The sequence below is a fragment of the Oenanthe melanoleuca genome, chromosome 1 (assembly GCF_029582105.1).
Source record: "Oenanthe melanoleuca isolate GR-GAL-2019-014 chromosome 1, OMel1.0, whole genome shotgun sequence".
In the NCBI taxonomy this organism is placed as follows: Eukaryota; Metazoa; Chordata; class Aves; order Passeriformes; family Muscicapidae; genus Oenanthe; species Oenanthe melanoleuca.
The window spans coordinates 4,650,411-4,678,315 of NC_079333.1; the positions used below are offsets into that span (position 1 = coordinate 4,650,411).

Here is a 27,905-nt window from a genome sequence, read left to right on the forward strand (position 1 = left end):
AGATATATACTAAGCTTAAAAGAAAAAGAAGGAACAAAGACTTGAGAAAATAGGATCTTCATGAAGATATCCGAGATTGGGGAGAGCTGACTATTTTGGTATTTGCTTCCATTGTATCAAGTACCACAGCTTCCAGCAACCACTCTGAGCTAAAATACAGCATCAGTTCCTCCTTTTAGACTGAAAGACTTTCTCTGGATAACCTGCTATGTCAGACAGCAAAAATAAACCAACCAAACAAAAACCCCAAAACAAACAAATAAAAATAGAAAGGAAAAGTATTCATTCTTCCTCCTGTTTAAACAGAGCCATTCTCAGCAGCAGAAAATCTCACAGAAAAGCACATAAACCCATCACATTAAATAATTCAGAGGAATTATGGATCCCTCTTTCTTGAAGAAATCCATGCTGCCATTGCCCTAGCCAAATTGTTATATGCTATATTTAACCCACATAGAGGCCTTTGTTGTGCTTTACCAGCCACCAGGACAGGTTCGTTAACTCGTGCCTGAAACATTGCCACTATGATACAAAATTGCAAGGTTTGGAGATTCTTGCGTAAGTATCCTGAGTAATTACACTTGCCAGCTTCAAGGCAGAATTAAACACGGATACTACAAGTTTGCCCCAATGTTTTTCAGGGTAAAAGCACCACCAGGTGCTATGAAACCAGTCTGAAACTCAGTTTCCATCTGTGATCCAGCAGCAGGGCTCCTCCCACCAGCACCAGTCTAAGAGGATGCCTAAACCAAATCAAAGAAAAGAGTTACTGACAGCCTCCCCCAGGCCTGGCTTCCTCTGGAGACCTCAAATACAAGCACCGGCTGAAATTGAGACTAATTAGCCTACAAATGCTGAAGGAAACGTAGCTAACAGACACATTGCTGAGACCCACATCTTCCTCCTCTCATCACAGCAGGAGCTCTCACCAAAGAATAACATCTGAAGGACACATCCCAGGGACACACAAAACAGCTCCACGAGCTGTTTCTCTGGAACTCTGTCCAGAACTGACTGGATTTCAGAGCAATTATTTAGGGATCCTGCAAAATCAGAGGGAGTTTTTACAAAGCCATAAATTCCAGGGGTGAGCTGTGTGAAGAGGTACATTACACTGATCCTTCCTGGAGCAGCTGTTTTCAGAAGCTGAGAGAGGCTATTTATAGAGCACCACTTGATTGCCAGTTCACATGAAACTAAAACACTGAGTAAATAGGAAACAGCAATTAGCTCTCAGATGTCTTCCTTGAAAACATGGTCACTGTCAATATTTCTGATATTTTACACTGTAGGACAACACAGACATCCCAGTGAAGGGCTCATTATACCATCCGCATCTTCCTCCCAACTGCAGTGTTAGTCATGGACTTGCTATAATGCTTTTCCTTTGATTTGCTGGCTGAAAAAGTGCAGCAAGCAATGAAGTGATACATACTTCATTTTGTACTGAGATCCATAATTGTTCAGACAAATTTGCAAAAAAAATTTGCCTAAACCAAAAACAAAAAAATGCACATGGACAATGCCTCAAGTCTCCCAATATTACTCCTAAGTTAAAATTAAATTCCTGTCCTCCATTTGTTCTGACTGCTAGACTGTTGAAACATTACTAAAAAGAAAAAAAAAAAAAAAAAAATAGAAAAAATTTATGAATAGGAAGCAGCCTTACTTTCCACACAGATCAGATCAGTGGCACCCACCCGACCATTATGGTCTTGACCAGTGGGACAGAAAACAAAGCTCCTATATAGAGCTGCTGGAGTCTGAAAGAGAAAAAACCCACACCTACACTGCCCTGCACACAAAAAGACACTACAACAGACCTCTTGTCTGGCAAATCTGGACTTGAACCACCACACTTGACTAGCAGTCAAATTAATGAGTTTATTAAGGCCATAAATGCCATTTGGGGTAAAATTGTGGTGGTTCCACAAGACAAGCACACCCTGTACCAGCCCCCTGGTGAAAAGCAGGAGTCACTGAGCATGTCTTGCCACCACCAATGCAGATCTCAACATTAATTCAGCAGGAAGGCTCTCCCAGGTCCTATTTTTTCAAGGCTCTAGAGCAACAGAACTTCTTTAGGTGAAAGGAAAAACAGTAAATATAAGACTTTAACCAAGGCACAAGAGTTTTGTTTTTAACTAGAGTTATGTGCATTTTATTGGAGCAGCACGCAGAAAAGACGTCTTGGTAAATCTGGGAAGATGATTTTAGTATTTCAACTCTCAGAGACACAAGCATGTAAAAGCAGCAGGGAAAAAAAAAAAAAAAAGTCTTCTTAAAAAAAAGGTGCTTCTTCAGAATCTGCACCCTACAGTCCTAATTTTAACATTGAGCTTTTCTGCTCCAACTGGAGCAGACAAAAAAAAAAAAAAAAAAAAAAAAAAAAATCAGTCAGAAGGATTGATCACTAAAAGTTAGAACAATCCGCAGCTAAGGCTTGGCCAAGCACAGCTTGAGACATAACCAAAATCAAAAGCAGCTAGATCGTTAGTTCTCGACCTTTTTTTATTTTAATACTCAAAATTTCTTTCCAAAGGACTCGTGCACTGCACACACACACACACACACACCCCCTTCCCTCTCTAACCGGCAGAAACCTACCAGCAATAACCTCGATTTCCTCAATTGCCCTTTTGTGAATTACTGAGTGCTCAGGGACTACAGACAGAAAACTCCTGAGTTAGGCTCGGGAATGTGATATGCCACCTTAAATTCCACCAGGGAAAAAACCAAACGACAGACCACTTCCACAGAGCACAGCCTGAGAGGCACAGGACGACATTCGTTTTACAACGCTGTAAATCAAGCTCCATCTCGAGTACTCCAGGTTTCTACTCCAAGGCAGGAATTGTTTCTGCCACACGAGCACAAAGAAACCGTTCCCGACTCACCGAGCCATCTACCCTGGAGAGACATCCCCCCAAAAATCCACAGTGCCACTACAACGGATCGCCACACCTCCGACAACACGTAAATAAATGCCGGTTTTAAAAAATATTTTTTTGGCAACGTTTTTGTTGTTTTTTTTTTCACAGAACCTGCGCCATGACAAAGAATATCGATAGTTCCTTCACGCCACAGAAACCTCCCCGCGGCCTCGGAAACTCGAAGTGGCGCTGGCTTTAAGTTGGAAGCGGGAATGGGGCTGGGAGGGGAGGGCACTGCGGGGCTGGGGGCACAAAGGGCGGGCGGATCGGCCCGCACCGGGCGCGTCCAGCGGCTCGGCTTCTCCCGAGCCCCGGGAACACCGCGCCATCATCCCGGAGGCGTTTACGGGCTTTGTTCGCAGCTCAGCGCCGGTAAACCCGGACCCTGCCCGGCACCGGAGCTGCTCCGAGCCGCCGCCCAACTCCCCGTCTGGATCGCCGCGTGCAACAGTTCCTTCGGGAAACAGGGGCGGCGGGCGAGCGGCGCCGCGCACCGGGGGAGCGGGGGGTCCCGGCGGGCCCGGGAACGCTCCGGGACAACGGGGGAACGGGATGTCCGGGATCACCCCTGAGGGCGCGGAGGGAGGATTTGGAGAAGGCGTCGCCGCCCCACACGGGGCACAGGAAACTTCGGAGCCGCGGGACAGGAAGGAGCTGCGGGCCCCCTTCTCCATCGGTGGGGCGCCAAGGACGGCCGGAGCTCACCCACACCACCCTCCCACACACACACCCACACACCCTGTCCTCACCGAGGTAGTGCCTGCGCAGCAATCCGGGCTCCTCCAGCCCCAGGGTCCGCTTGCGCACGTCCCAGAGCAGGTGAGGGCAGCGCCCGCGGGACATGGCCCCGCGCGGGCGGGAAGGGCGCGCGCCGAGCCGAGCGGGGGGGGTGCGCCGGGACCGGCCGGGCGCGCGCGATCACCATGGGAACCGCCGAGCGGGCCCCCGTGCGCGCGCCCCGCGCCCGCCTCGCGCCGAGGCACCGACCGCGAGCCGGAGGCGCGGCGGGTCCGGGCCACGCCCGCCGCGTGCGGGGCCGCGCCCACCCCGGCAATGGGGTCACGCCCACCCCGGCAATGGGGCCACGCCCACCGGGAGGGAAGGGGGGCGCGGGGGCCCGCGACTAACGCGCGTCTCGCGCGAGCCGGTGACGTCGCCCCGCCCCGGCTGAGGGGAGGGCGCGTCGCGGGCGTGGAGGGTGACGTCAGCGCGCTCCGCTCCGTCCAGTGAAGCGGTGTGAAGCCCCAAGGCGGCCATCTTGGCTTTGGGCGCATTACTCGCAGCGCGGAGTCCCCCGCGGCGGCCATCTTGAGGGGCGGAGCGAAGGGGCGCCGGCCATGTCTGAGCCGGGCGGCCGTGCCCTTTGCGAGGACGGCGGGCGCGCCAGCTCTCCCCAGGGGGCGGGGCCAGGGCGCAGCCAATAGCGCGGCTCGCAGCGTCGGCCCCGGCCCGCCCTCTGCGGCGGCGGCCAGTCAGAGCGCGGCCGCCGGGTGGGCAGGACCGGCGGGCGGGGCAGGGGCGGAGCAAGGGCGGACGGACCGACGGACGGGGGCACGGGAGGCGGCCCCCGCTCAGGTCCCGCTCGTCCCTAGGTGCCCGCTCGGACCCCGCTCGCCCCGTCCCTCGCCATGGCGGCCGCCGTCGCGGGGCTCCGCGCCTCCTACCACCGCATGCTCGACCGCATCGAGCTCATGCTGCCGCCGCGGTTCCGGCCCTTCTACAACCACCCAGCGGGTAACGGGCGGGGGTCACCTTGGTTCCCGGTTGTGCGCGGGGAGGGCGGGGCGGGGGATGCGCTCCCTGCGGTTGGCGGGCGGGATCGGGACCGCAGCACCGCGGTTTGGGAGGCTGTGGCGCGGGAAAGCGGCCTGGAGCGGGGTCCCGCTCCGAAACGGGGAATTTGTTGTGTTTGTGAAGGGAGAGCGGGATAATGGGGCACGGCTCGGGGGTTCCGGGATGGACGCGCTGCTGTCACTGTCACGGTACCGCGGGGTGGATGCAGAGCCTGGCCCGGGGGATGCCATGGGTCTAAAGGGGCCTGGAGGCCTCGGCAACCGCTTCTTTCAAGAGGAGGCTGGAAAAACATAGAATCGTGGAATGCTATGGGTTGGAAGGGATATTAGAGATCACCCAGAGCAGGTTACTCAGAGCCCCATGCAGCACGGCCTCGGACACTTCAGGGACGGGGAAAGCGCTGCCAGGGTTCCTGTTATTGAAACGTGCCCTGGTCAAGTCAGCAACCTTTGGTTTTATTTTCTTTCTGCTCCACACTTCTCCCAAAGGCGGCTCGTGCCCTTGGTGAATCCTCTGGAGGACTCCCGTGGGTGAAGAGTGAGTTCCCCTCACCTGACCTACAGTTTACCTTTCGGTGGGCAAACGTGGGGGTTTGCATTATCAGGGAGAAACCTCTTGTAAAATGATCTCGTTCAGTGCTGTTTGTCATGTAAACAAATCGCGTCGGTTGTTAAAACGAGCGCCCGATAAAATCCTGGCATTCCATAGGCTCTGTCCCCACTGTTTTGTGTCAGTGTCACAGGCATCCTTGACTTTTCACCTACCAGGAATATGCACTGTGAAAATGGACTTTAGTTTGCAGTCAGTTGCTCTATCCTCATACAATGGCCCTTTCTTGGAAGGAGAGTCGCTTCTCTAAAGAAATCACAAAGAGTGAAAAGTGCAGTTCTCAAAATGTTTGATTTGTACTGAATTCACTAGACCAATATGTTTAACATTAATGTATTGTTTTTATACGTTAAAAGAGACAACATGTCCAACACTGAGAGACACATTCTACCAGTGTGAAATGTGGCAGCTTCCAGATGCTTTTAGTGGATACAGTGCACAGCAGGTACTGGGAACATCCATGTTCCTTCTTCGACAGAGCTGTAGTGGTAATTGGAGAAGGTTTTGGAGATTCTCTTGCAGTGCTTTTCACTTCACAAAACTGCCTGTGGGCCACTTTTGGTCATCACCATAATCTTCACATGAATAAATCCAGTTTTAGGGATTCTGTGTATATATATGTTATATATACACACACATATCTATCTGTCATAATCCATATTGATGATGTGAGAAAAGCTACAGCACAAGAAAGTACAGAAACTGAACCCCTGCAAATTCTATTTTAGTCTTGAATGTGTGTCTGTGAGAAAGTTATGCAATAGATTTCGCTCTGACTGCAGAAAAAAAAGTGGGTTAAAAATGCAAGGCTTTCTTTTATCTCCAGTGACATCTGAATCTCTAGCCTAATTCAGGAATATAAGCGTCATTGTCATGAAATTATAAATCACTTGTGAGGCATGAAGGACTTTCTGGCACTAAGAAAGCTTCCAGCAAAATAATTGATGCCTGTTAAAAACTGTTTCTTTGGCTGGCCTTGCTGGAGGCCATTGGAGAGCCTGGCACACCAACTCCCCAGGCTGCCATGGAAAAGTGTGGGCTGAGATTGTGCTCCCTCCCCTTTGGCCTCTCTGGTTCACTTTGCCTGACTAAACTCGAGTTTTCAGCACAGAGACTTCTTATACTTATTAGAAGTCATAAATTCTATAAACTGGTCTCACATGTGATATACAAATTAGCCTCTGGTGTCCCCCTGCTCTCATGTGCTGCTGTCATATTCATCCTTGAAAAATTCTGGATGTCAGGAGCTAGGAAGAACTCACCCAGGCTGGGTGCTTGCTGGAGTGCCTCCAAGGAGAGGTGTTTGACAGTCTTACCTAAATAAAAAACTTGGCTTGGTACCTTCCCTCTCTCCAATTGTTTCTTAGTTCTGCAGTCAGCAGTTTGAAATGGTTGAGTTTTCTATTATTAATAAAAATTAATGTCAGTCTTCTTGAAAACTCTGCTGGCTGTTTAGGGAAAGTCAGTTTAACAATTTACACTCAATCCACATCCTCTAATACTTCAAATCTGAACTTGTGTTTTAGAATAAGATAAATGTTAGTAACTAAAGCTACTCTGTAAAACTAATTTATTTCTAACAAGCTGTATTTGCAGTCTGATACTGACATACCAAGTAGGGGGCCAAGAGAACAGCAGCTAAGTTTATATCTTTAAAGGATGAACATTAAGCTGCTGTTACCTAATATTCAACAATATTAGACAAAAGGTAATGTGCTTGTAGTTATTAAATGCAGTTTGAAACTTGATCATAAGCAAGGTGGGTTAAAAAGGGCTTTATGCAAGGCTGCCAAGCCAGTTTTTATTTCCCAAGTCATAGTTTTAAACTTGTGGGTGGTTAAAACTGGAAGTACAAGTAGTTAGTGCAAGGTCTTTCCAGGGCTGAATTCTTAGTGAAGAAATAGTTCTCATAAAAATCAGGCAACCAAAGTCCTGGTGGTTACTGCTACATAATATATTAGAGTGAAAACTTGGCTTCATCTTGCATGTTATCAGAGTGCTGAGCAGTGAACTAAACATTAATGTTTTTTGATAAAATTAGAACAGTGTCCTGTTTCACAGGGAGGTTGGTACTTTGAATCGTGATCTCTCATTTTTGATTTTGAGCAGAAGTCACAGATTAATGATTTCTGGCATAGCTGTAGGTGTGGCTTTACAGGGCTTTGTTTTAACCAACCAGTTGCTATTTTAGCACCACTGAAAGTTATATGTATTTGTAAGAGAGTTGTTTTTCCTCAGGTCCCATGCCCTTGGATTTTTCTGCCTTTCTTCTTGATATTTCATGCTCTTCCCCCATAATACTCTTTTGCCTACTGGTAGACTTTTTGGGGTGCTTTCCCTATTCCTAGGCCTTTTCCTAACTGTTTCAATTATAAATGCATTTTGCCTGCTCTGGCATCCTCAACTGTTTAAACATGGACGTACAAAATCCTATCCAGCTGTTGCAGAAATGTGTGGAGTGATTGCACAAATGAAAGTTGATGCACTGAGTTGATGAATTATGAGTAGTAGGTGCTAAAGCTTCTACAGCAGTAGAAACTGCTAATATAAACAGCTCATTATCTAAAAAAAACCCAACCAAAATAAAACAAACTTATCATGGCTATTAAAACAGCCACATCTTGCTAAATAATTTAACTTTTTTTCTCCCATCCTCCCTCAGGTCCCAAAACAGTGTTTTTCTGGGCACCTATTATGAAATGGGTAAGTACAAGATGCCAGCTGGTGTCTGGGTGTCAAGCCCAGGGCAATCTGCAGCAACTCAGTGAGCAAGCAAGAGTTTCCCAGCAGATACTTGAGCCTTCAGAAAGATTAGAGGGAGGAACAAAATTAGCCTTAATAACAGATAGCACAACATGAAGGGGATACAGTGTGTAGAAAATGCTTTGTGGAAGAATTGTGCTTTTCACTGAGTTTCACAAAGGCTTTTCTCTTGTGAAATACCAACTGTTGCTCAAGGTAGGCTTGAGCTGGCATGATGCAAAACTCCTAAAGCACGTGTTTCTTCTGAGATTAAGGAATTTGAGAAAAATCTTAAGGAAGCCAATTCCTAAACCTCATAGCTTGAAGGCAGGCTGAAGCATAGCAGAGTGCAAAATAGTCTTGACATAAAAAACAAAGGCCATTGTGGCTGTTGGTGCTGCTCTGCCTCCTGTGAGGTTCTGCTTCCCACTTGGCCACAGCTCTGGGCTGTGTTTGTGCCCAGGTGATGCAAATGCCACCTCCTAATTCCCTGTGCTCCTCTGAGGTGGTGCATTGATACAGATAAAACAAGAGATCTCTAAACCCACCAGGGTTTGATCTTCTTGTGTGATAACAAGCAAGGATAGAACCTTCTCTTACCATTGCCAGTTGCTTTGTAACTTTGCCACGTTTTATAGGCCACAGGGAATACACTGTGCTCTAAGCTGCAGCTTGGTTTCTCAGTCACTTGTCTGGACTGGAGCTGCAGGAATCATGGTTAACCTTCCCCTTCCTCAGAGGTTCTCCCTGGAAACACCCTCCTGAGCCTGAGCACACAAGCAGCTCTTCTGGGCCCAAGGAGTCCTGGGTGAAAGCATTAGGACTATCTTACTTAGGGGTTTTTTGTGAACTGGTGTAACAGGAACATTAAATTGTATTTCCAGTAGAGGGCAATAACACAACAAACAAACCAAGCAGAGTTTGCTACTAATATCAAGTAGATCAGTCAAGCTATTCCTCAATCCATATGCAAGTTTTCTACTAATGCTGAAATTATATTTTTAAAAAAGCACTTTTATCCCCTCAGATGAAGCTGAGTGAAGACTATATGGGTTGTTTACCAGCAGTATCTTAGCCTGACCTGTGAGAAGAAGGCCTTTATTTAATAAGCCTCTACTTGTTGTATGAAAACCAGGGTGGGTTTTTCTCAGCTGCTTTCTTAAGCAGCTGTCTTTAAATTAACCTTGTTCTTGAATTAATACAAAACTGCCAATGCCTGGGATTTTATTGTGACCCAGTTGTAGCTGCCATAACCATGTTCTTTTTCCTACCACAAGGGACTGGAAGGGTCTCCCAGGGTCTAATTGCTCACAGAATGCATCCCATCTCCTGCATAATGCAGTAGGATAAGCATTGAGCTGTGAAGCAGCTTCACTCTGTAAAGCTCTTGATCTGCTACAGGAGTCCCAGACTGCTGCTGACTGAATTTCTCTTTGCAGGGTTTGGTGGTTGCTGGACTGGCTGACATGGCCAGACCAGCAGAAAAGCTCAGCACAGCACAGTCTGCAGTACTAATGGCCACAGGTAAAGCTGCACTTACTCCCTGTTTTTACATAGCACCACCTCACAATCTTCCATCAGTACTAATCCACTTCTACAGAAAGCCTTAATTTTAACATGCTATTTAACATCACTGTTGCTGTTGGGTGATAATTCTAGGACATACCTCTACTTGCTGTTAAATCAACAAGCACTCTATAATTATGTAAGTTTTCTACACCTGTCGTAATTTGGATTGTTCAGCGCAAGTTGCTGTGAATTAGGACATGAGTGCCATCCCTTAAATTACCATGACACCATTCATGGCAGTAAGTTAACTCCTTTGCTTCAGATCAACTAATTTTGAAATCAGTCCAGGATATGGTGACTTTTTTACAACAGACTTTAAGGAATTCAAGAATGGTAGGGTAATTACACTAACATAACTAGAAAGAATTTCCAAGTGTTACAAGAAATTGGAAGCAGTGGCACATGGACTACTGCACTGCTGCCTGCCAAGAATTCTCACTGGCAGAAATAATATTCTGTAATCCTAGAGTCATTTAGGTTGGAAAAGGCTTTTAACGATCATGGAGTCCAACCATTCATTCAGCACTTCCAAGTCCACCATTAAAATGCATCTCTTAAGTGACAAAACTACACTTAATATAAACACCTCCACAGATGGTGCTGCACCACCTCCCTGGGCAGCTTTTTCCAATGCTTTTCCTGTCTGGAAGAGTTCTCCAGACTTTGTTTTGATATCTGACACAGTCCTGTGCATTTTGCATAAGTTTTGCATAATCTCCAATGTAGTGCAGCAGGCTGGATATACAGCAAAAAACCACTACCCTGCAACTGTGCTTGACAATTAAGGTCTAGGCTGCTGTAGACTACAGAGGATCTTTCTTTGATGTTCAGGCTATGACTGACCTAACTGTAGCTATTTTAGAAAAATGCAGTACATACCTGTAGATGTCCCACTGGCACTTTTCACTGAGAAAAATGTAGTTATAAGCAAAGCAGTTACCTAACATGAAGGTGTGAAATTTGTTTACTTCAGTTGGCCCATGAATCTGCCTCCAAACTTAGGGAATATCTGAATATTTAATTTTAAATATCTTTAAACTTTCCATTTTATTCAACAGGCCTCATTTGGTCACGGTACTCTCTGGTGATTATCCCTAAAAACTGGAGTCTGTTTGCTGTGAACTTCTTTGTTGGCTGTGCTGGTGGCTCCCAGCTTTTCCGAATATGGAGGTATGCATTAATAAGGATACAACTACAGCTAAGCATTAACCAGGAATTTATAAATACTGCCAGCCTCTCTGTCAGTGCGAGAGGAACTGAACCATTCATGAAACATTATAGAATGTTTTTGCTACATTGTTAGTTTAACAGTTAACTCCGAGTGAAGCTGTAAATATTTTCAGTCTAGCTAGAGCAGCATTGAATCGTGTCAGTTCCAGCTAGATCAAAGGATTTTTAAGCAGAGCTGCATTTTTTTAAAAAATTGTTTCTTGAAGGAAACTTTGGGAGTTTTCTGGCTTCAGTACTGGCCAGGAATGTGGCAAACTTAGCTACTTTGGAACTTCCTACAAGAATTAAGATCCCAAGTTTCCACCCTCAAGTGCATTGTCATTTTAAACCTCCTCTGGTGAATGGATTGCTAGGAAAACAGTGTTACTGTTGTTGATGTTCTACTCTATTCTTAGCCTGTGCTCTTTTTTATTCCTATAGGTATAATCAGGAGCTAAAAGCGCAAAAGCAGGTGCAGTAAAGAGATCCTTCACCCAATAGGTCAAAGCTAGCAACGCACAAACCCATCCCCATGGGACCTAGCTTCACTAATTTTAATGTTTTTTCCTCTGAGAAAATCAAAGAGAAGATTTAAATGTCTAGAGAGCAAATGTTTTCTAAGTGCAAATAACGATCAAATATCTCCACACATTTAAATAAAGGGTAACCTTTTAAAATGAAGGTGGAATTGTTTGTCTTGTATGGTCTCTTTAAAGAAACTGTCTGGATTTTGCCTAAAAAGAGTTGCTGAGCCTCACCTTATCTAACCCCACTGAACAGTGCTGGGGGTGACACAGTACTGGTGACAGCCAGAGCCTCAGACTGAAGTGATCTTTCCTGTCACAGTCAGGAAACCACCTGGGTGAGGGTTTGCCATATTTCAGTAACCAACAGTGGCATTTGCATTTCATTTCCTCATGCTCTTCCTTCCCCGGTAGCATAAGGACATTTGTTCCAGCTTCAGCTGTGTGTCTTCATTTGTTCCCCAGCCACCACTGTCCTGAGCAAAAGGACAGCAAACAAATGTGCCACTGGTGCTTTAGGTTCCATCACAACTCCAGGCAGAAGATGGGGGTATTGAAGCACCAGACTCAGACTCAGGAATTCACATGCAGGGGAAAAGATAACTGAGAGAAGGTCGGTTCTGATGAGTCTGTCAGCTCCCCTTTTTCAAGGGCTGTCCCACCATGAAGTCAGTTTTCTGTTCTGCCACAATTCCACTTGCATGTCTTGGTCCTTGTGGCAGAAGCGTTAATCCAGGGTCTCAAGTGGTGAGTTCTCCAGCTGTGTTGGTCACCAAGGACACAGTGACTGAAGAATACTGCCAGGGAGAGAGGTGGTGTATTCCAGACCCCCTCCCTTCCCAGTCCCCAACCAGGTAAGACTCATCCAGCAAACCAGTAATGGGAAAAAAAAAAAGTGTATTAAAATATTCACAAGATTACAATAGAAAACATTAAAGTCCATTCAAGAAAAAATATCCAAGATAACTGTTTCCAGATGAGTCTGTAAAAGCAAAAGCACTAACAGTTGGTACACTGGCTTTTGTAATCAGGCCATGCAATGCATATCTAGCTCCCTCACATAGATTATACACCTGTCTTACAGGTGTTTGTTGTCTCACACACCTCCAGGACAGAGGTTTATAAAAGAAAAGTACCCAGTCTATGTTTTCAATTACATTTACCACATAAGAACAGCTGGCATTGCAGGGAGACAGAAAACATTGCACAGCACACTGATCTCCAAAGGCATTGAACTTACATTTTAGAGTGCAAAAATACCTGTAAATGAAAGGGCTTATTAGCTTTAGGGCAGTGAAGAGAAGGGAAAGAGAAACCTAAAGAAAAGAATAATTGCTGAGCCTTGTTAATATAATTTTGTAGTCTCCCATACAAAAATGTTAAACTGCAGAGATGTGGCCACAGCCCAGAAGTCCCACCCACATTCTCATCTCTTTTGGTGGTTTTATGGAGGAAATACTTCCATCACCTATGATACAATAAGAACATTTTGTATTTGAGGTCCTTGGCAGATACATTAATAATGTAGAATTCCAAGACAAGACTCCAATACAGAGTGAAGGTGTTCTGGTCACAAATCAAACACTCCATACCTGACCTGTGAATCCACTCTTAAGGCAATGCAGCTTTTAAGCTGCATACACACCTTTACTGCAGTTACAAGACAGATGGTTACCTAGACAGTTCTCACAGGCTTCAAAAGTTTAAAAACCCAATTACAGCTCTTCTAGTCACAAACCGAAGTACCACTAAAGCTTTGAGAGAAAACAAAACCCTACAGTCTCCAGTTATAAATGACACATCAAGCAATGAGTTACAGGGACATTATCTGCCCCCCTGTAATGGCTCTTAATGCTACTTTGTGAACATGGTGACCATCTTCCTCACAGAACAACTGCTGAAGTCAAATGGGGCCATGGAAACCTGATGGACTGAGTACAGCTACCATTTACTTAGAGTGATACTGTATTTGTAATCCTCTTGAAATTTGTTTATGGTAATCAAAAATAAGATTTCAGATTGATTCCAGTTTTGTTTGCATGATGAATAAAATAATTTATTGCAAGTCATCACAAAGGCCCTCCCAGGTCCACTATTCAGGAGCAATGACCCTCCCCTAACTCTTTTAGTCACTGGCTACTGCCTCCAGAAAGGTGCCTGCTCCTCCTCTGGGCTGCTGCAAGCCTGGCATGCAGCACTTGTTTTTAAAAGAGATGATCCTAAAAAGAGCTGGCAGCAGTGCTACAGTAGGACAAGGACAACACCCTTTTTGTTCCTCAAAGTCCAAGCTGTTCCTTTCCTCCTGCAAGGAACAGCATCAGTGAATTAAGAGAACAGCAGCAGAGCAAAGAGAGTTCAATTTCTGGTCATCAGGATATGATGACCTTGTCTGACTTAAATCTCTGCTTGTTCTACCCATCAAGGAAGAGAAGTTGTCTGTCTCCTGAGTTTACTAAGTAAGCCAACTCAGCATTGGTCCCTTTCATCAGCACAGGTTATCATATCATTAATTTATCTCAGATAACCCAAGGAACAGAAAGTTCTCAAGTGTTGTCTCACAATGCCTAAAGTTCTTTTGACTTCAGCATAAATATCTTACTTAATTACATTACTCACTTTTCCATGACCAAAAAGAAAAAAAAAAAAAAAGAAAAAAAAAAAAAATCAACAACCTTGGCACTGGAGAAGGATTCAGACAGATTTCTGTCATTCCTGGGGGAGGACTTTTGTTTCTTTCTAAAAAGATGCTTCATGTTTTTTTAAAAACTTCCAAGATCATTCTGCCTTCATAAAGAGGACCAAAGAAGCCTTGCAGGGAGCCTCCTCAGTCTAGGCAATATGAACATACCTGTAGCTAGACAAAAGCCATGCAAGGAGGTGTCTCCTTGAGTCAGTTAAGATCAGCCAGATCAGTGTGTCTCCTAAAGTTAGCACCAGATCAGTCCTAAAGTTAGCACCAGATTCATGTGCTTCCTAAAGTTAGCACCACATCAGAATTGTGCTCAGATTCTCCAGTACATTCCAGCAGGAAGAGAAGCAAACATTAGTAGCAGACTTCAGAGGCAAGGCCAGCCCCATCTTCTCATAGCAGCAAGTTTCTGATCACCACATTCATCACAATTCTCCCTCTTACTCAAAAACGTTGGGGGAGAAAGAGAGTGATGCACAGAGATGAACGGGAAGATCAAAATCAAGTTTCTCCATCAACAACATCCAAAGCATTAGTGTTTTATTAAGTATAAAATAAATGTCGGGAAGTAACAGCCTGATAAATAAGGAAAGCAGCAGCAGCAAGATTCCTCCTGATCTTAATCATAATTTACACTGTGTTGGAAGGAACCCACCAGGTTCATGGAGTCCAACTCCTGGCCCTGGCCAGGACACCCCCAGGAGTCACACCATGTGCCTGAGGGCATTGTCCAAACACTTCTTGAACTCTGTCAGGCCTGGTGCTGTGACCATTTGCCTGGAGAGCCTCTTCCAGTGCCCAACCACCCTCTGAGTGAAAAACATTTTCCTGATATCCAACCTAAACCTCCCCTGACTCATCTTGATGCCATTCCCTCGGGTCCTGTCACTGGTCACAATGAAGAGAGCAGTGCCTGCCCCTCTGCTTCCCCTCATGAGGGTGTTGAAGGCCACAATGAGCTCTCCCCTCAGTCTCCTCCAGGCTGAACAGACCAAGTGACCTCAGCCATTTGTCAGAAGGCTTCCCCTCCAGTCCCTTCACCATCCCTGAGGCCTCCTTTGGACACTCTCCAATGGCTTCATGTCTGTTTTATATTGTGGCACCCAAAACTGCCCCCAGGACTGGAGGTGAGGCTGCCCCAGGACAATCCCCTCCCTTGCCCAGCTGGCAGTGCTGGGCCTGGTGCCCCCAGGACAGGGATGTCCCTCCTGGCTGCCAGGTACAGAATTCAGCACTTGAGAAGATCCTATAGAACCACAGAATCACAGACTGGATTGGGTTGGGAGGGACCTTAGAGATCATTCACTTCCAAGCCCCCTTCCAAGGGCTGGGACACTTTCCATCAGACCAGGCTGCTCAGAGCCCCATCCAACTGCATCCTGAATACTTCCAGGAATGGGGCATCCACAGCTTCTCTGGGCAATCTATGCCAGGGCCTCACCATCTTCTGAGCAAAGAATTTCCTGACTACAGTTCACCAACATGAGCACTGCAACAACCAAGACAGTGGATCTTATCAACAGATGGAAGCTTGAGTGGACAAACTACTCCTGAGCATTTCTGGGGTAAGTAGGTCCCACTCCATCAGCTTCCAACATTGGGTACAAACACCGTAGCCCTTCATGTGGAGTCTTGCTAAAAAACCCCTGCTTAATCCATGAAGTAGAAAAAAATATTTAAAGGTCTCATGTGAAGAAGAAATTTGTTCATTTTTTATCTTGTATGTATTATTGCCAAAAAATAAAATATTAAATATTTACAGAGCTGTTAGTTAGCTACAGCTCGGTGTCTCAGTTCCCTAGGAGATCTGGCAAATACCTGAAAACTCATGCCTTAAAAACCTCCTTTTTTTTGATACCAGCCAAGCCTTGGAAGAGTTACACAAATTCAGATATTGCAGGATCAACAACTGACATATGGCAGAATAAATTAATCTATGGTTTTCTTCTGAGCCTCAGTTTTAAGAAGCTGGTTCTGGCTTTGAGGGCAATGTCCTAAGATCTACCCAGTGCATGTATACAAAAATAAAGCTATTGATTTCTAATAAAGGCAGCTGTTGTCAGAAAACCAGTGAAGTCTGATCTTAATCAAAGAATATAGTGTTGGCATACCTAACTTTGTTGGAGGGAAAAACATCACTGTACACAAATAGTTATTAAAATTGCACTGGCATAATTAAAGGATTCTCTAATGTGGTTGTGAAAGGGTGTGCCATGGGCCTGTAACTATTTTTCATGTGCTTGGTGTTAGAGTGAAATGTGGGCTTGAGTTTGTGTGGAACAGGTTGCCCAGAGATGCTGTAGAGTTTCCACCTGTGGAGATGCTCAAATCTGGGCACAGTGCTGGGCAGCCTCCTCTGGCTAACCCTGCTTCAGGAAGGCTGGATGATCTCCAGAGGTCCCTCCAACCTCAGCCATTCTGGGACTGATTCTGTGAAACAGACTGAACTAGGGAATGGGTAAAAAAATCAGAGAAAAGGGGTTACAATAGACCAAACTGAAAATTATTTGCTGCCAAAAAAAAAAAAAAAAAAAAAAAAATCCAAAACAAAACCATCACATTAGGATGTACAAAACAGCAATCCTTCTTCTATATTCCACTTTGAGAAGATCTCTGCTGGAAGGCCACTTCTAGTTTTGAGCACCAGATTTCAAGATTCAATGGGTCAGCAAAAGAAATCCTCATCAGCAGAGATCCTTAATAATTGAGGAGGAGTTTAACCTAGAAACATGAAGCTGGAGAATTGTATTCAAGCAGCAGACTTGCAGAGATGAAATAAATAAACTGCCCATCCACATCTTCTGTGCAAATATTGGTTACACAAAATAAACAACACAAATAAAAAAAAAAACAGAGCCCTAGATTTCCACCAGAAGTTGTTCAGCCTCCACTACAGGCTTTTGAGCTCAGATAAAGCACCTCAGATACAGGAGGTGACAGTGGCATAAAGGAGCCATGGGAGAGAGGTATGAAACTATTACAGCTTCTAGATATCCCTTGGAGCCCTTTTTAACTGTCTCGGGTTGCAATGCAGGATGTTACCAAAAGTATGTATTCTATCATCATCTGTTAGAACCAGGTGAGGCAGTGATCCTTATCTTTTCCACAACCCATCCTTCCTCCAGGGAGGTATCTTCTGTTAATGGGCCACTGAATCCCACTGCATGACTGATAAAATCACATCATCCCATTGGGAGATGCTCCACCCAGGGGGAGGAGCCAAGCCTTTCCTACCCAGATAAAAACAGATTTGGAACATCAAGGCAGCCTTTTCCCCACTGGATTCCAGAGGAAAACCACACCCTTCTACATCATCACTGGACCACTGGAGGAAAACTGCACCCTTCTACAGGAGCACTGCTGTAACAAAATCACATTTGTCACTCCAGGGGGACTGCAGTCACCATTTAATGGGACTGCTACCAACACCCTGACTGACGGGGTGCCAGGTTGTATTCTCACTGTTAGTGTTTTGGTTTCTTATATTACTGCATTTTTATTTTCCTAGTAAAGAACTGTTAGTCCTCTCTTTGCCTGAAAGCTCCTTAATTTCAAAATTATAATAAATTGGAGGGAGGGAGTTTACATTTTCCATTTCAAGAGAGGCTCCTGCCTTCCTTAGCAGACATCTGTCTTTCAAATGAAGACAAACACTTAGATGAAATGACAGAGCTTTGAGGAAGAAGTATTTCACTGAAATTTCAGGCAACCATCTACAGCTACAGCTTCCTATGCCTTTAAATCATTATCTCATTCGTTTTCACAGGTAAACTATCATTTCACAAAATCCATTAGATCAACACTATCCCTGCACCTTAAGGACTAAGCTTAAAAAGCTGGGCTCATTGAGAAGTAAACAGTTTTGTGACCCATGTTACACAGGTCAGGTAGGCCTAAAGATTTCCTTCACTCACACTGCTAAGACATACATTTCTGATAGCTAGGAGTCAAAATTTGGCTTACAAGGCCAAGTGAGAGGGTCTAGTTTACAGGAGAAGGCAACCTGTACTGAGAATCTGACCAAGGAAAGGTAAATACCCTGTATACATAAAGAACTCTGAATATAAAGAAGATGTCTTCTTTATAGTCACCTCAACAAAAGAAATTAGGCCCTGTAAGCAAAGAAAAAAGAATCTCCAGGTCAATCTAGAATCTTCAGGCATCTTCCAGTTTCTCCATTAATAATCAAGATAAAAATATTTTAAAATTGTGATGCGAGTTTTCGCTTTCTCTCTCGTCACACAAGATACAAAAAAAAAAAAAAAAAAAAAAAAGAATATTGGCAATTTATAAGCAAAATTCTTACCGCATTTCAACATGCAACATTGGTCTCACTTCTGTACGATTAAATAGACTATTTACACACAATACATATATATCTCTCCCTCTGTATGCACATGCATTGGTCCTAGCCTAGGCATCAAAGGCCACATGTGAGTTCTCTGGGTCAAATCTTGCTCAAGCAATTCCAGTCTGAATGTGTGTTGTCCTTGGGAAGGCTGAGGGTCTCAGTTCTTCCGGATGTCGGCGTAGACCACAGACTCTGACTTGTTGATCTTGTCGCTGTGCTGTCCCCCGGAGTGATCTAACTGCGCGTAAATGACTGGGCCCTGGGGACACAAGGACAGGCAGATCAGGCTTTGGCACAGCAGGCCACACTGCCCCACTTCCATGGGGGCTGCAGCAAGGTGAGAGCTAAAGCAAGACCACAGAGCTTTAATGACTGCGGACAGCACTTGGAAGCAGGTGGAATGAACCCTCAGCTGCACGTGAGCTCTAGTCTGCCACCTTTCTCCTCTCAGGAGCATGCCAAACAGCACCCTTGCCTCCCTCCAAAACTGCCTGATGTCACAGAAAGCAAAATCTAGGATCCCTAGCTCTGAAAAGCAGCAATTCTTACGTGTGCTACGGAGCAAAGACATGTGGCTTAGTCAGATGTGTGCCAGATTTAATACTGAGGAATTATATTTAATAAAGAGGAACTTTACCAGAGGTTTACCAGTCAACAGCAAAGTGTACTTCCCAAACTGCTACTAAGGTCCTGTAAATCCCAGCATGGCTGTGCCACTTGGGTAACAAGGAGGGAATACAGCGGCAGCCACTCTGTGACTCAAATCACTGCCCAAGCCAGTGGTGGGGCAAGACTTAGACAGCAGTGAGCCAGGAAGAGCTAAAATGGTGCAGCAATACCAAATTCTTACCTGACTTCCCAGCCAGCAGCAGCTCACAAACACCTTGGGCAGGCAGAGCCTCACATCTTCAGGACATTTGCTGGGGTGCAGGGGAGGACGTTACAGCCCTGTCCTTCAGCTGAATGTGTGAACACTTCCTAAAACACCACATCCTCTAAAACAGCCCAGGGAAAGCCAACTGCAGAGCAGAGGTCCAGCAGAACAGGTGGGACCTTGATGGCAAGAGAGCTGCAGCTCCCACACTGAACCCCCCAGCTAAGACAAGCACAGGGCTGCCACCACCTCCCTGGTGACCTCAGAAGAGAGAGCACACACCCCATGCAGGGGGCAAAGGGACTGTCTTATCTGGGGATGAGCAGTGGGGGAATTAAAAAGAGAGAGCTTTTAGTTCGGTTGTGGCTTTTTCAGTGGTTTTTCTTTCAAAACTTTTCATGCACATAACTATTCTGGTTTCCCTCATGTCTCAGAAAGAAGTAGCCTTTACCAGCATTCCTCTACCCCCTTCTTGCCAGTACTTTTGGAATCATGACAAATTAGGAAACATTTGTATAGACCTGACAGAGAAATCTTTCCATCTATTTTCCAAAGCAATTATGAGCCAGAGATGAAAACAGACCTTCTGTACAGAAAATTATGCCCTTGAAGGACCACAGGTAACTTCCTGCACAGCTGTTTTCCCCCAGCACAGTGCAAAGCTCACACCTGATAAATACCTTGTCCTCTTTCAGAAGTAATTTAAATCCACATTTACTTCCTTCTGGATAAAGTATATACAAAGTAATAAAGAATAGAGGAAGAAGATGGACTGATGGGTAAAAACTTGCAAATAGGTATAAAACCCTGAATATAAACAACACACTGAGAAAATGGAAAAAAAAGGGCACTGATGTCCTAGAAAACTCTGGATTTTAAATCTCATTGTAGCCACTTCTTCTAAAAATTTCTCTGCTATTTGCTTTCATGTTGTTCTGGTCTCAAACACTGTACTGAGATTAGTAATTCCAATCAGATCACAGTGTCTATATGAACTTCAAGGCAAAGTAACCCTCAAGTTTAATTGCAAGCAATTTTGGAAATCTCATCTGCCGGAGACCAGAGGTCAAGGATATGATGAATTCAGCTTGAGAGCACTATCAGTGAAAAAAAAATTAGAAAAAATAAATTTAACTACATAAAGTATTCGCTGTGACATTCCAAATTTTGTTCAAGTAATTCTTCTGGGTCAATTGTCCACCAGTGGAGTTCACTCAGTATCAGTTACCACTGCACTGGGTTTCTGCCAGTTTAAATATAGTCACTGTGCTGCAAGCAGCATGTTAGTGGTGTGGAAAGACTGACTGGTGTGATCAGCTGATCCAAACCAAGCTGTCATTGTCTCAATGTGTTCACTGTCAGCCACCTAAAAAAAGTGGTAGATGGCCAACAGAGAGAAAAGGAGGGACCAAGGATTTATTGCTGTGCTTATTTATTTGATTTTTACTGCCAACTGATTCTCTGACTATAAGTGTCACCTCGGCCACTTTAAAAACAGTCTAAACAATTCAGAACTTTCATCTAATCCCAAGTAAGCTCATCCTGACTCTTCAGAACCAGAAGACAAACCAGCACTGCTGTATAAAACCAGCATTTCCTGAAGCCTTGCAATTTTTCCATTCAGAATTGAAGGGAAAAGAGTAGTAGGTATACCTGCTAAGGGTTTGTCAGCAGAGTCATGAATTGCAGATTACAGCAAAGAAAAAGGAATTACAAAGTTAGACCACCATGGTCCAATAGGAGTCTACAGAATTTTCAGATTTCTCAGACTCTGAATGATGTTGCAACTACCAGAGATTCAGGCTCTGGGAAAGTTATCTGAAATTTCAATCAAGATTCTTGGCATCACAAACTGCTCCTTTTCAGGGCCCTGGGATACAAACAAGGACATCCATGTGGGAAATCCATGTAGTTCTTGCCTTCACTGGAAATGGTTCCTTACCCACGCAAATAACAGTGCTGGCAGAACAGCAGTCACTAGAGAACAATGGCACAGACAAGAACCACCACAGACAAATCTGACAGGACAGAACACACCTGCTGAGAAGGAGGGCACAGTGAAAACAAGTGGAGCTGACTCAAGCAGCTGAACACTCACAGAATGAGATATGCAAACTGCAGAAAGCAAGGTCCACACCTGAGTAACTTGCATTCAAAACACAAAGTGCAGGCTCAGTGCACTTTCAGCTGAGATGTGATGTGACTGTTTCTAACTTGCAGAGGCAGCTTTGTTTGTTTTGTTTGTATTCACAGTTCTTCTCCCCCAGTGAAGTACAAAGAAAGCATTCAATCACTTCCTACACATCCTACCTTGTAAAAAAGCTACAAGGAATACCACAGGCCTCTGCTGTTGGACCACAGGACTGTGGGAACCACTGGTCTAAAACTACCAGGCATTCCAAGAGACAAGAGTGTGCCTGAACCAGCAAAGAGCCTGCAACAGCTCTGGGAACTACTGGGAACGAGAATCTGCCTTTCACCTGCACAACACCTCAAAAGCTTGAATACTACAGCTCATTTCTTGATTACTAAGAAAAACCAGGTTTTACTTGCATATGATGAAAGATTTCAAATATGTTGATTTGCATGTTGATATGACCCTTAGAGAAACAACCGAACAATGGCTAGAAGGTAACAATCTAAGTGTAATCAACTGAAATTTAGCTTCCTCACTTGTTTAAACTTTCTGTTCAAAATCTGATCTACCCTGATTTCATTGTGGATCTTTCTAAAGCAAAGTAAATATGTTTAGTTTTTCTGTAAAGATGGGGCAAAGGTTCAACAGAAGGTAGAGGAACGACTTGCTGCTAAAAATGTCAGCCACAAAAAGAAACTGTCTGGCTGATAAAAGATTAAAATCTAAAAACTAAACTAAAATTGAATGAAACAAAAGCTATTTGCAGTATTTTTCAGTTGAGGTCAGCAGTGTTCACACTTTATGTTTTCCTTTAGAAACTTACCTGCAGGGAGAAATCTGTCAATGAAGAAACAGACTGGAGTGACTACAGAAGGGTAAAAAGCACCCTGATTCTGAGTAACATCACAAAATTTAGATTTACCCTGCTGCTCCTTCCAGCACACTGAGACTCAGAACCCTGGGGACATAGGAAGGTGAGGACACTGCAAGTTTTCACACCAAAATATTGGAGTATTTTTGCTTTCAAGATGCAAGCACGGAACAGCATCTGTGTGTAGCCCTCAGAGCACTTGCAAGTACTCTTTCATGCCATGACAGTAATTAGATAAAATTTTGGGGGGTTTTGACCTATGGATGTTGAACAGCTACCATATCATAAATCCCACTGTGCTGGTTTTGCAAAATCTTTTTCTTTTCTTTTTTTTCTTTTTTTTTTTTTAAGGGGGGATGGTGGCAATCATCTGTCTCATTCACCCACTCCAAAAGCATCTCCCATGATCTAGAAAAGACAAGTTTAATCCAGGCCTTATAGGCAGCCTGCTGCTACAAGACCTACAAGTCAGTCAAAATCTGACTATTTTTAAATCCTGATTATACAGCTTCAGTGAATAACTGATCTCTGAAGGCAGAAGGCAGCTTTGTGGGCCATGTGCTAAAACTATGGAAATTCTGCATGGCCCAGAAGAAAATGCACTTCAAAACCAAACCAGAAGCCCAGCAGTGTAGAAGCTCTGACTTTACTGAGCTGACTGTTAGCACATTTGTGTTTTTTTACTCTGGTGTTAACACACTAACACACATCTCCATTATCTTGTCAAAAGAAATTAAGAAAACAGGTATTAACTTGTACACACTACACTGCAGCCACTTGCTAAAAGGTGACTAATTAAGAAGAAGTCCATTTTGAACTTAAACTGTCTCAGGACCTGTATCTTCACAGGAAAATTGCTAGGAATACTCAAATTAAGAGGGAAGGAACAGCTTCCAAACAAGGAAATCCTGTAGTACTAACAGGTAGTGATCCTTGCATAGAATCCCTGTCTGACTCATGCTCTGTCCCCTCCCATGGGATGCTAAGCCTGGATAAGAGCCACTTTTTCCCTTCAAAGTCAGCAGAACTTTGCCAGCTGCAGCAAGCACAAGGAGTGGCACTTTCAAGCCCACAGAAGTTGGGATGATCAGTAGAAGAGAGCTCTCAACAGCACAAATCACCTGCAAATTGGTCAGGATCTGGCTCCTCCCCTTGTGAAGGAAGTAAATGCCACGAAGCATGAGAGTGGCAAGGCAAATTCCTCCCCACTACCATCCCACAACAGACTAGGCAGCTTTATGGGGTGGTCCATATCTGACAGACATTGCACTGTGTTAAACAGATACTCACTGACCACTCCTCATCCTTACACTTCACTACCACTGTGTATGTTAATGCACAAGATCACAAGCACGGTTTTTTATAATTTACTATGAAAAGGGCATAAAACTCCATCTAAGCTAATGTGAAGCTGCTGCTCTTTCCACTGCACCAAAGCTTCTCCAGCAGAGCTCACTGCGCACCCCTCGCCCAGCGCACACCACTTTACCAGCAGACAGCCCCTAATGCACAATCCCCACCCTGCCTGGATGTTCTCCACAGCAGCTGCCCCAGCTGGGGGGAATCCTGCCTCGGGGAGGAGCAGCAGAGCAGTTTACCTGGTGTGATCTGGCGGGCACGCTGTTTACCAGCCCCTCTGTGTCGGAGGGCGCCTTCTGCGGAGCCTGCTTTACCGGAGACATCAAGCTCTCAGAGGTACTGCAGCTGACGAGGTGGCAGAGCAGAGTTTGCACGACAATGTTCAAGAGGCACACGGAAACCAAACCAAAACCAAACATAACAAAAGGAGGAGAAAAAAAAAAAAGAAACAAAAACAAAAGACGAATGATGGCAAGGTGAAATGCGGCAGGTTACGCCAAAGTAAAAAAAATTAACATAATGGATTCTGAAATAAACACAAACAATTCTCCATCTCTCCCGAGACATTTCTCTGTCCTTTCCTGAGTTTTATTGGTAAGCAACTATTAACTAATTAACTATTAACATAAGACAGCAGCTCCTCCACAACCCCTGGTCCTTAAATACTCCCATTCAACTCAGCCTCCCTAAAATCATGTGTTTTCTTCTCAGTTAACAGTGGTAAACAGCAATTATCTTCTAACTAGAAGCTAAACAATCCCAGCCACTGAGGCAGTGATAGTCAGAGCCAACACTGGCAAGAGCCACTAGCTCTCTCTACATCAGCAAGGTACTTCCTACCTAAGTCTGCATTAGTTGCCTTGCTTTTATAGTTAGGCTGTGAGCCCAAAATAATTCTCCCAGCAGACACCAGTCTGTGGAGTAATTACCTCAAGACTCACACAGGACATTTCTGCTATGTGCTCTCATACAGCTACTTGAATATCTAATCATGTAAATCTTGGTTTTCAAACAAAAGAACTGTCTTGTGGTGAGAACCAGCACCCCTAAAAGGAAAGCTGCTGGTTTTCACCCTCTGATTGCTTCTTTTCATCTGCTTAAAGCAGGACTGAAAAGAAAGCAAACCTGTGACAGAAAAATTAATACCACAGAGCAAATGCCCTTAAGTTGGTGACTTCTGGGCAATGCAGTGATGGGTCTCTCAGTGCTAGGTCTACCTCCTTTGTACCACAGCACCCAGGAGAGTCTCACCACTGGGCATCCTTTTACCTCAGTCTTTGTAGACAGTGTATAAAGTGAGTACAGAAACAAAGGAGGACAGTGACATTAAGCAGACCACCTCCTTGCAGGGCAAGTATTTTTTACCCTTTGGTAGGTCTTACCATAGCAGATTTAGCCCCTCATACATGCAACAGCTGGATTTTTTAAAAAAATACTACTCCAGCCATCATTGCAAGGGGTTTTGACTGTCTCAGAGACAATATATCCCTTCTGTTACCAAAATTATGTAATGATTAATTGTTTTATTCACAAAACTCCTCAGATCTACACTATCTAAATGTTATCATTGAGGCTTAAGCAGCTAAGGTACTTAGATCCCTTCAAGTTTTCCAACACCCAAGCTGTCTGAGTAGAGGAATGTTTACAGGGAATTAATTTACTTTTATTTTGACACAGAGAGAGCTCTGAATTTCCTGTGCTTTAGTCAATGCACTGGCAAGTTCACTGTTGGAAGAGATGGAGGGACACCATCTGGCATAAACAACAACTCCACCCCAGTAAGACACAAGACAATGAAACCCAAGCACCCAGTGAAATGCACATCCCTTTGCCAACAGATTCCAGCACAAATTACAGTGATGTTAGTAGAGAGCTAGCTGGTTAGTCAGCAAAGGTAGAGGAAATGTGTACACACACACAGGTATTAACAGCAACCACCAACTTGATTAGTTACCATGGTGTCTAGTGGGACTGGAAGAGAAGACCCAGCCCTGTTACATTCCCAATCTGGCGTCTATATCAGGATCTCTGTAAGGAGAGGAAGGTAAGCAGGATCCGATCCCAGCACACCAAGGCAGAAAGAAAAAACAAAACAAAATAAAAAAACCCACCAAGGTCAGAGCATGAATGGAAACCGTGGCCATGCAGGGGTTCCAGATGCCACGCAGAGCCCCAGCCCACCTCAGTTCAAGGCAGAACGGTTATCTAGGAGTAAGTGCTTCTCTCCACCACCACACACCGGGTTAGCATTATGTAGAAGACAGTCCATAAGTCTGGAGGGGGTCACAGCACACTTGGTTTCTTTCTACACATCATGCAGAGCTGGCATGGTCAGTGAAAGCAGGATTTAAACCTCAGAGATTACTTTCCCAAGAGAATAGTTAAATCTGCTACAAGAAATCACAGTGCATGAACTACTGCTCCAGGCTCAGCACCAACATGTTTCCTCCAGCAGGAGGACACTGGAGAGCAGGTCAGTGGGAAGCAGGGCAAGCAGGCCACCTCAGGCACACTGCTGGTGCATGACACTGCAGGGTTCTTTTCAGTTCTTAGGGGAAGGACACATGCAGAAAGGGAAAACCAGGCTTTCCACACAATTCTGAGCACACACAGCCACCCTTGCTGTATTTAGCCTTACCATTGGGCTATAGCCAACTCACTTTGTCTAAGCTCTCCAACTGGGAAAAGGACAGGGCAAAGTTTAATTTGGAAATCCCCACAAGCTTATTTTTGGAGTTATTTTCTTTAATCCCATGGGCAACCCAAAGAACCTGCAATAAGCAGGAATATTTGTTGGGCAAAGAACAGAAGAAACTTGTATGTTTTGGGGTTGTTCCTAAGACTACATACATAATTTTCATTCTTTCTTAGAGAAGCAAATTACCAGCTAATTAGAGAGAAGAAAAAAAGGAAGCACCTCCTCCACCAGCAGCAAGTTTCATCACCACAGGACTCTAATCTGCCTTTGTCAGTTCTTGTTGCTTTTTCATACCCCCACTCAAAGAACTGTGCTTCACTTTGGAGTTATCCTCCTAACACTAAAAACCCTGTAAGGATGGTAACAGTTAACAAAAACCAGACAGTGAATGAGAATGGATGCAGAGTGGCTACTCCTTCCTTACTTTCAAGTGTGGTGATGAAGGGGAATTTGTCAAGTACTTGGCAAGTATTTTGGTCCAGGCTTAGGAGGAAGACACTGGTAACAGAAAGATCCAGTCCTAATCTCAACACACAGCATTCCTTAAAAGTGCATGTGTGGTCCCTTTCCTTTAGAGGGGGTAAGGAAAGTATAGCTGGAGGGAAGGGGAACAGACCAGAGCTAGAGGTCTGGATCAAATGCTTTGAGGGCATATATCCTTGTGTGTGGGGATCAACTTCAGCACCTAGTGATTTTCAGGTGCAACTCATGGTCAGTAGGTCTCTTCAAGCACAGTACAAAGGTAATCACTAAAGCAGATGATCACAGTTCCACAGGACCATTCCTATCTCTAGCCGTGATTGCCAAGGCTTGGCTCAAACAACTCCTACCCCCCCCTTCAAGCCCTCCCTCTGATCCTGCTGCTGTTCCTCACATCAGCCTCGGGTGAGGAGGGAGATCTCTTACCCAGAGTATCGTTTTTTAGAGTTGTTCTTTCTGATGACAAGACACACGACAATAGAGATGAGCGATGAGAGACCTGTAACCGTACCGATGGCTATCCCTGCCACGGTGGCAATGGGGAACGCGGGCAGGCTGTCTGCGGAGAGAAGGGAGAAAACATTCAACTCTTCTGCATTCCCTGCTCGACACAAGTGCAAACCACAAATGCTCTCGAGCCTGGATTTGTATAGAGCAGGAGGAACTAATGTAATACCCAGAAACTACAGCATGCAGCCTGAAAGCGGCAGTGGCAGCCAGGAGGAAAACAGGAACAGAGCGCACACCAGGAGTGTTCTTAATGTCACCATCCTGCAGGAGAGAGTGAGTTCGTGTTGAACCAAAGGTTTTTACATGTCAGGGAATACAAGTGACAGTGAGGACAACCCTATCTCATTTTGTGTCTGAAGGGGAAAATACCACCAGGTTACAGCCATCTGGCAGTTCCCAGCAAGGTCACCGCAAAAAGGTAGGCATGCCTGAAAGCACATCGCTAACCCACCAGGAGTGCTGAAGGTTGAGTGTTCTCCAGGGAGCATGCAGCACACAGCAGAGCTCCTACCCAGATCACTCTTAGCACTGGTTACCTGACTCTGGTGTCTCAAAA

The 27,905-nt window shown here is 44.8% G+C and overlaps 3 protein-coding genes across 13 annotated transcripts in view; 1 reads left to right on the plus strand and 2 right to left on the minus strand.

The window, feature by feature from the left end:
• The window catches only part of DCAF6 (DDB1 and CUL4 associated factor 6), a 75,087-nt gene extending 71,128 nt beyond the window's left edge, over positions 1-3,959 (minus strand). For 4 of the 8 annotated variants that reach the window (XM_056499910.1, XM_056499900.1, XM_056499890.1 and 1 more), the window contains exon 1: positions 3,683-3,959. In XM_056499910.1, the coding sequence (XP_056355885.1) occupies positions 3,683-3,776 (94 nt within the window). In that variant the 5' untranslated portion in view covers positions 3,777-3,959. The remainder of the gene's footprint in view (positions 1-3,682) is intronic. The other 4 variants (XM_056499945.1, XM_056499937.1, XM_056499928.1 and 1 more) reach the window with 1 other exon arrangement.
• Positions 3,960-4,437: 478 nt separating this feature from the next.
• MPC2 (mitochondrial pyruvate carrier 2) lies at positions 4,438-11,537 on the plus strand. The gene is made up of 5 exons (XM_056499998.1): positions 4,438-4,667; positions 7,999-8,039; positions 9,518-9,602; positions 10,706-10,817; positions 11,298-11,537. Exons 1-5 carry the CDS (start codon positions 4,562-4,564, stop codon positions 11,335-11,337), a joined length of 384 nt encoding a protein of 127 aa, XP_056355973.1. The 5' UTR covers positions 4,438-4,561; the 3' UTR covers positions 11,338-11,537.
• A 6,024-nt stretch (positions 11,538-17,561) lies between these two features.
• MPZL1 (myelin protein zero like 1) overlaps positions 17,562-27,905 on the minus strand; it is a 30,966-nt gene continuing 20,622 nt past the window's right edge. For 2 of the 4 annotated variants that reach the window (XM_056499967.1, XM_056499958.1), the window contains 3 exons: positions 27,266-27,398; positions 23,901-24,006; positions 17,562-18,679 (listed from right to left, as the gene is read on the minus strand). In XM_056499967.1, coding sequence (XP_056355942.1) covers positions 18,578-18,679; positions 23,901-24,006; positions 27,266-27,398 — 341 coding nt within the window. In that variant the 3' untranslated portion in view covers positions 17,562-18,577. Of the gene's footprint in view, positions 18,680-23,900; positions 24,007-25,614; positions 25,690-27,265; positions 27,399-27,905 lie in introns of those variants that run through there. The other 2 variants (XM_056499986.1, XM_056499977.1) reach the window with 2 other exon arrangements.

Coding starts and splice junctions, on each gene's coding strand:
- MPC2 (XM_056499998.1), top strand. CDS start 4,562: ATGGCGGCCGCCGTCGCGGGGCTCCGCGCCTCCTACCACCGCATGCTC. Junction 8,040..9,517: donor GGGCACCTATTATGAAATGG/GTAAGTACAAGA, acceptor TTCTCTTTGCAG/GGTTTGGTGGTTGCTGGACT. Junction 10,818..11,297: donor CAGCTTTTCCGAATATGGAG/GTATGCATTAAT, acceptor TTATTCCTATAG/GTATAATCAGGAGCTAAAAG.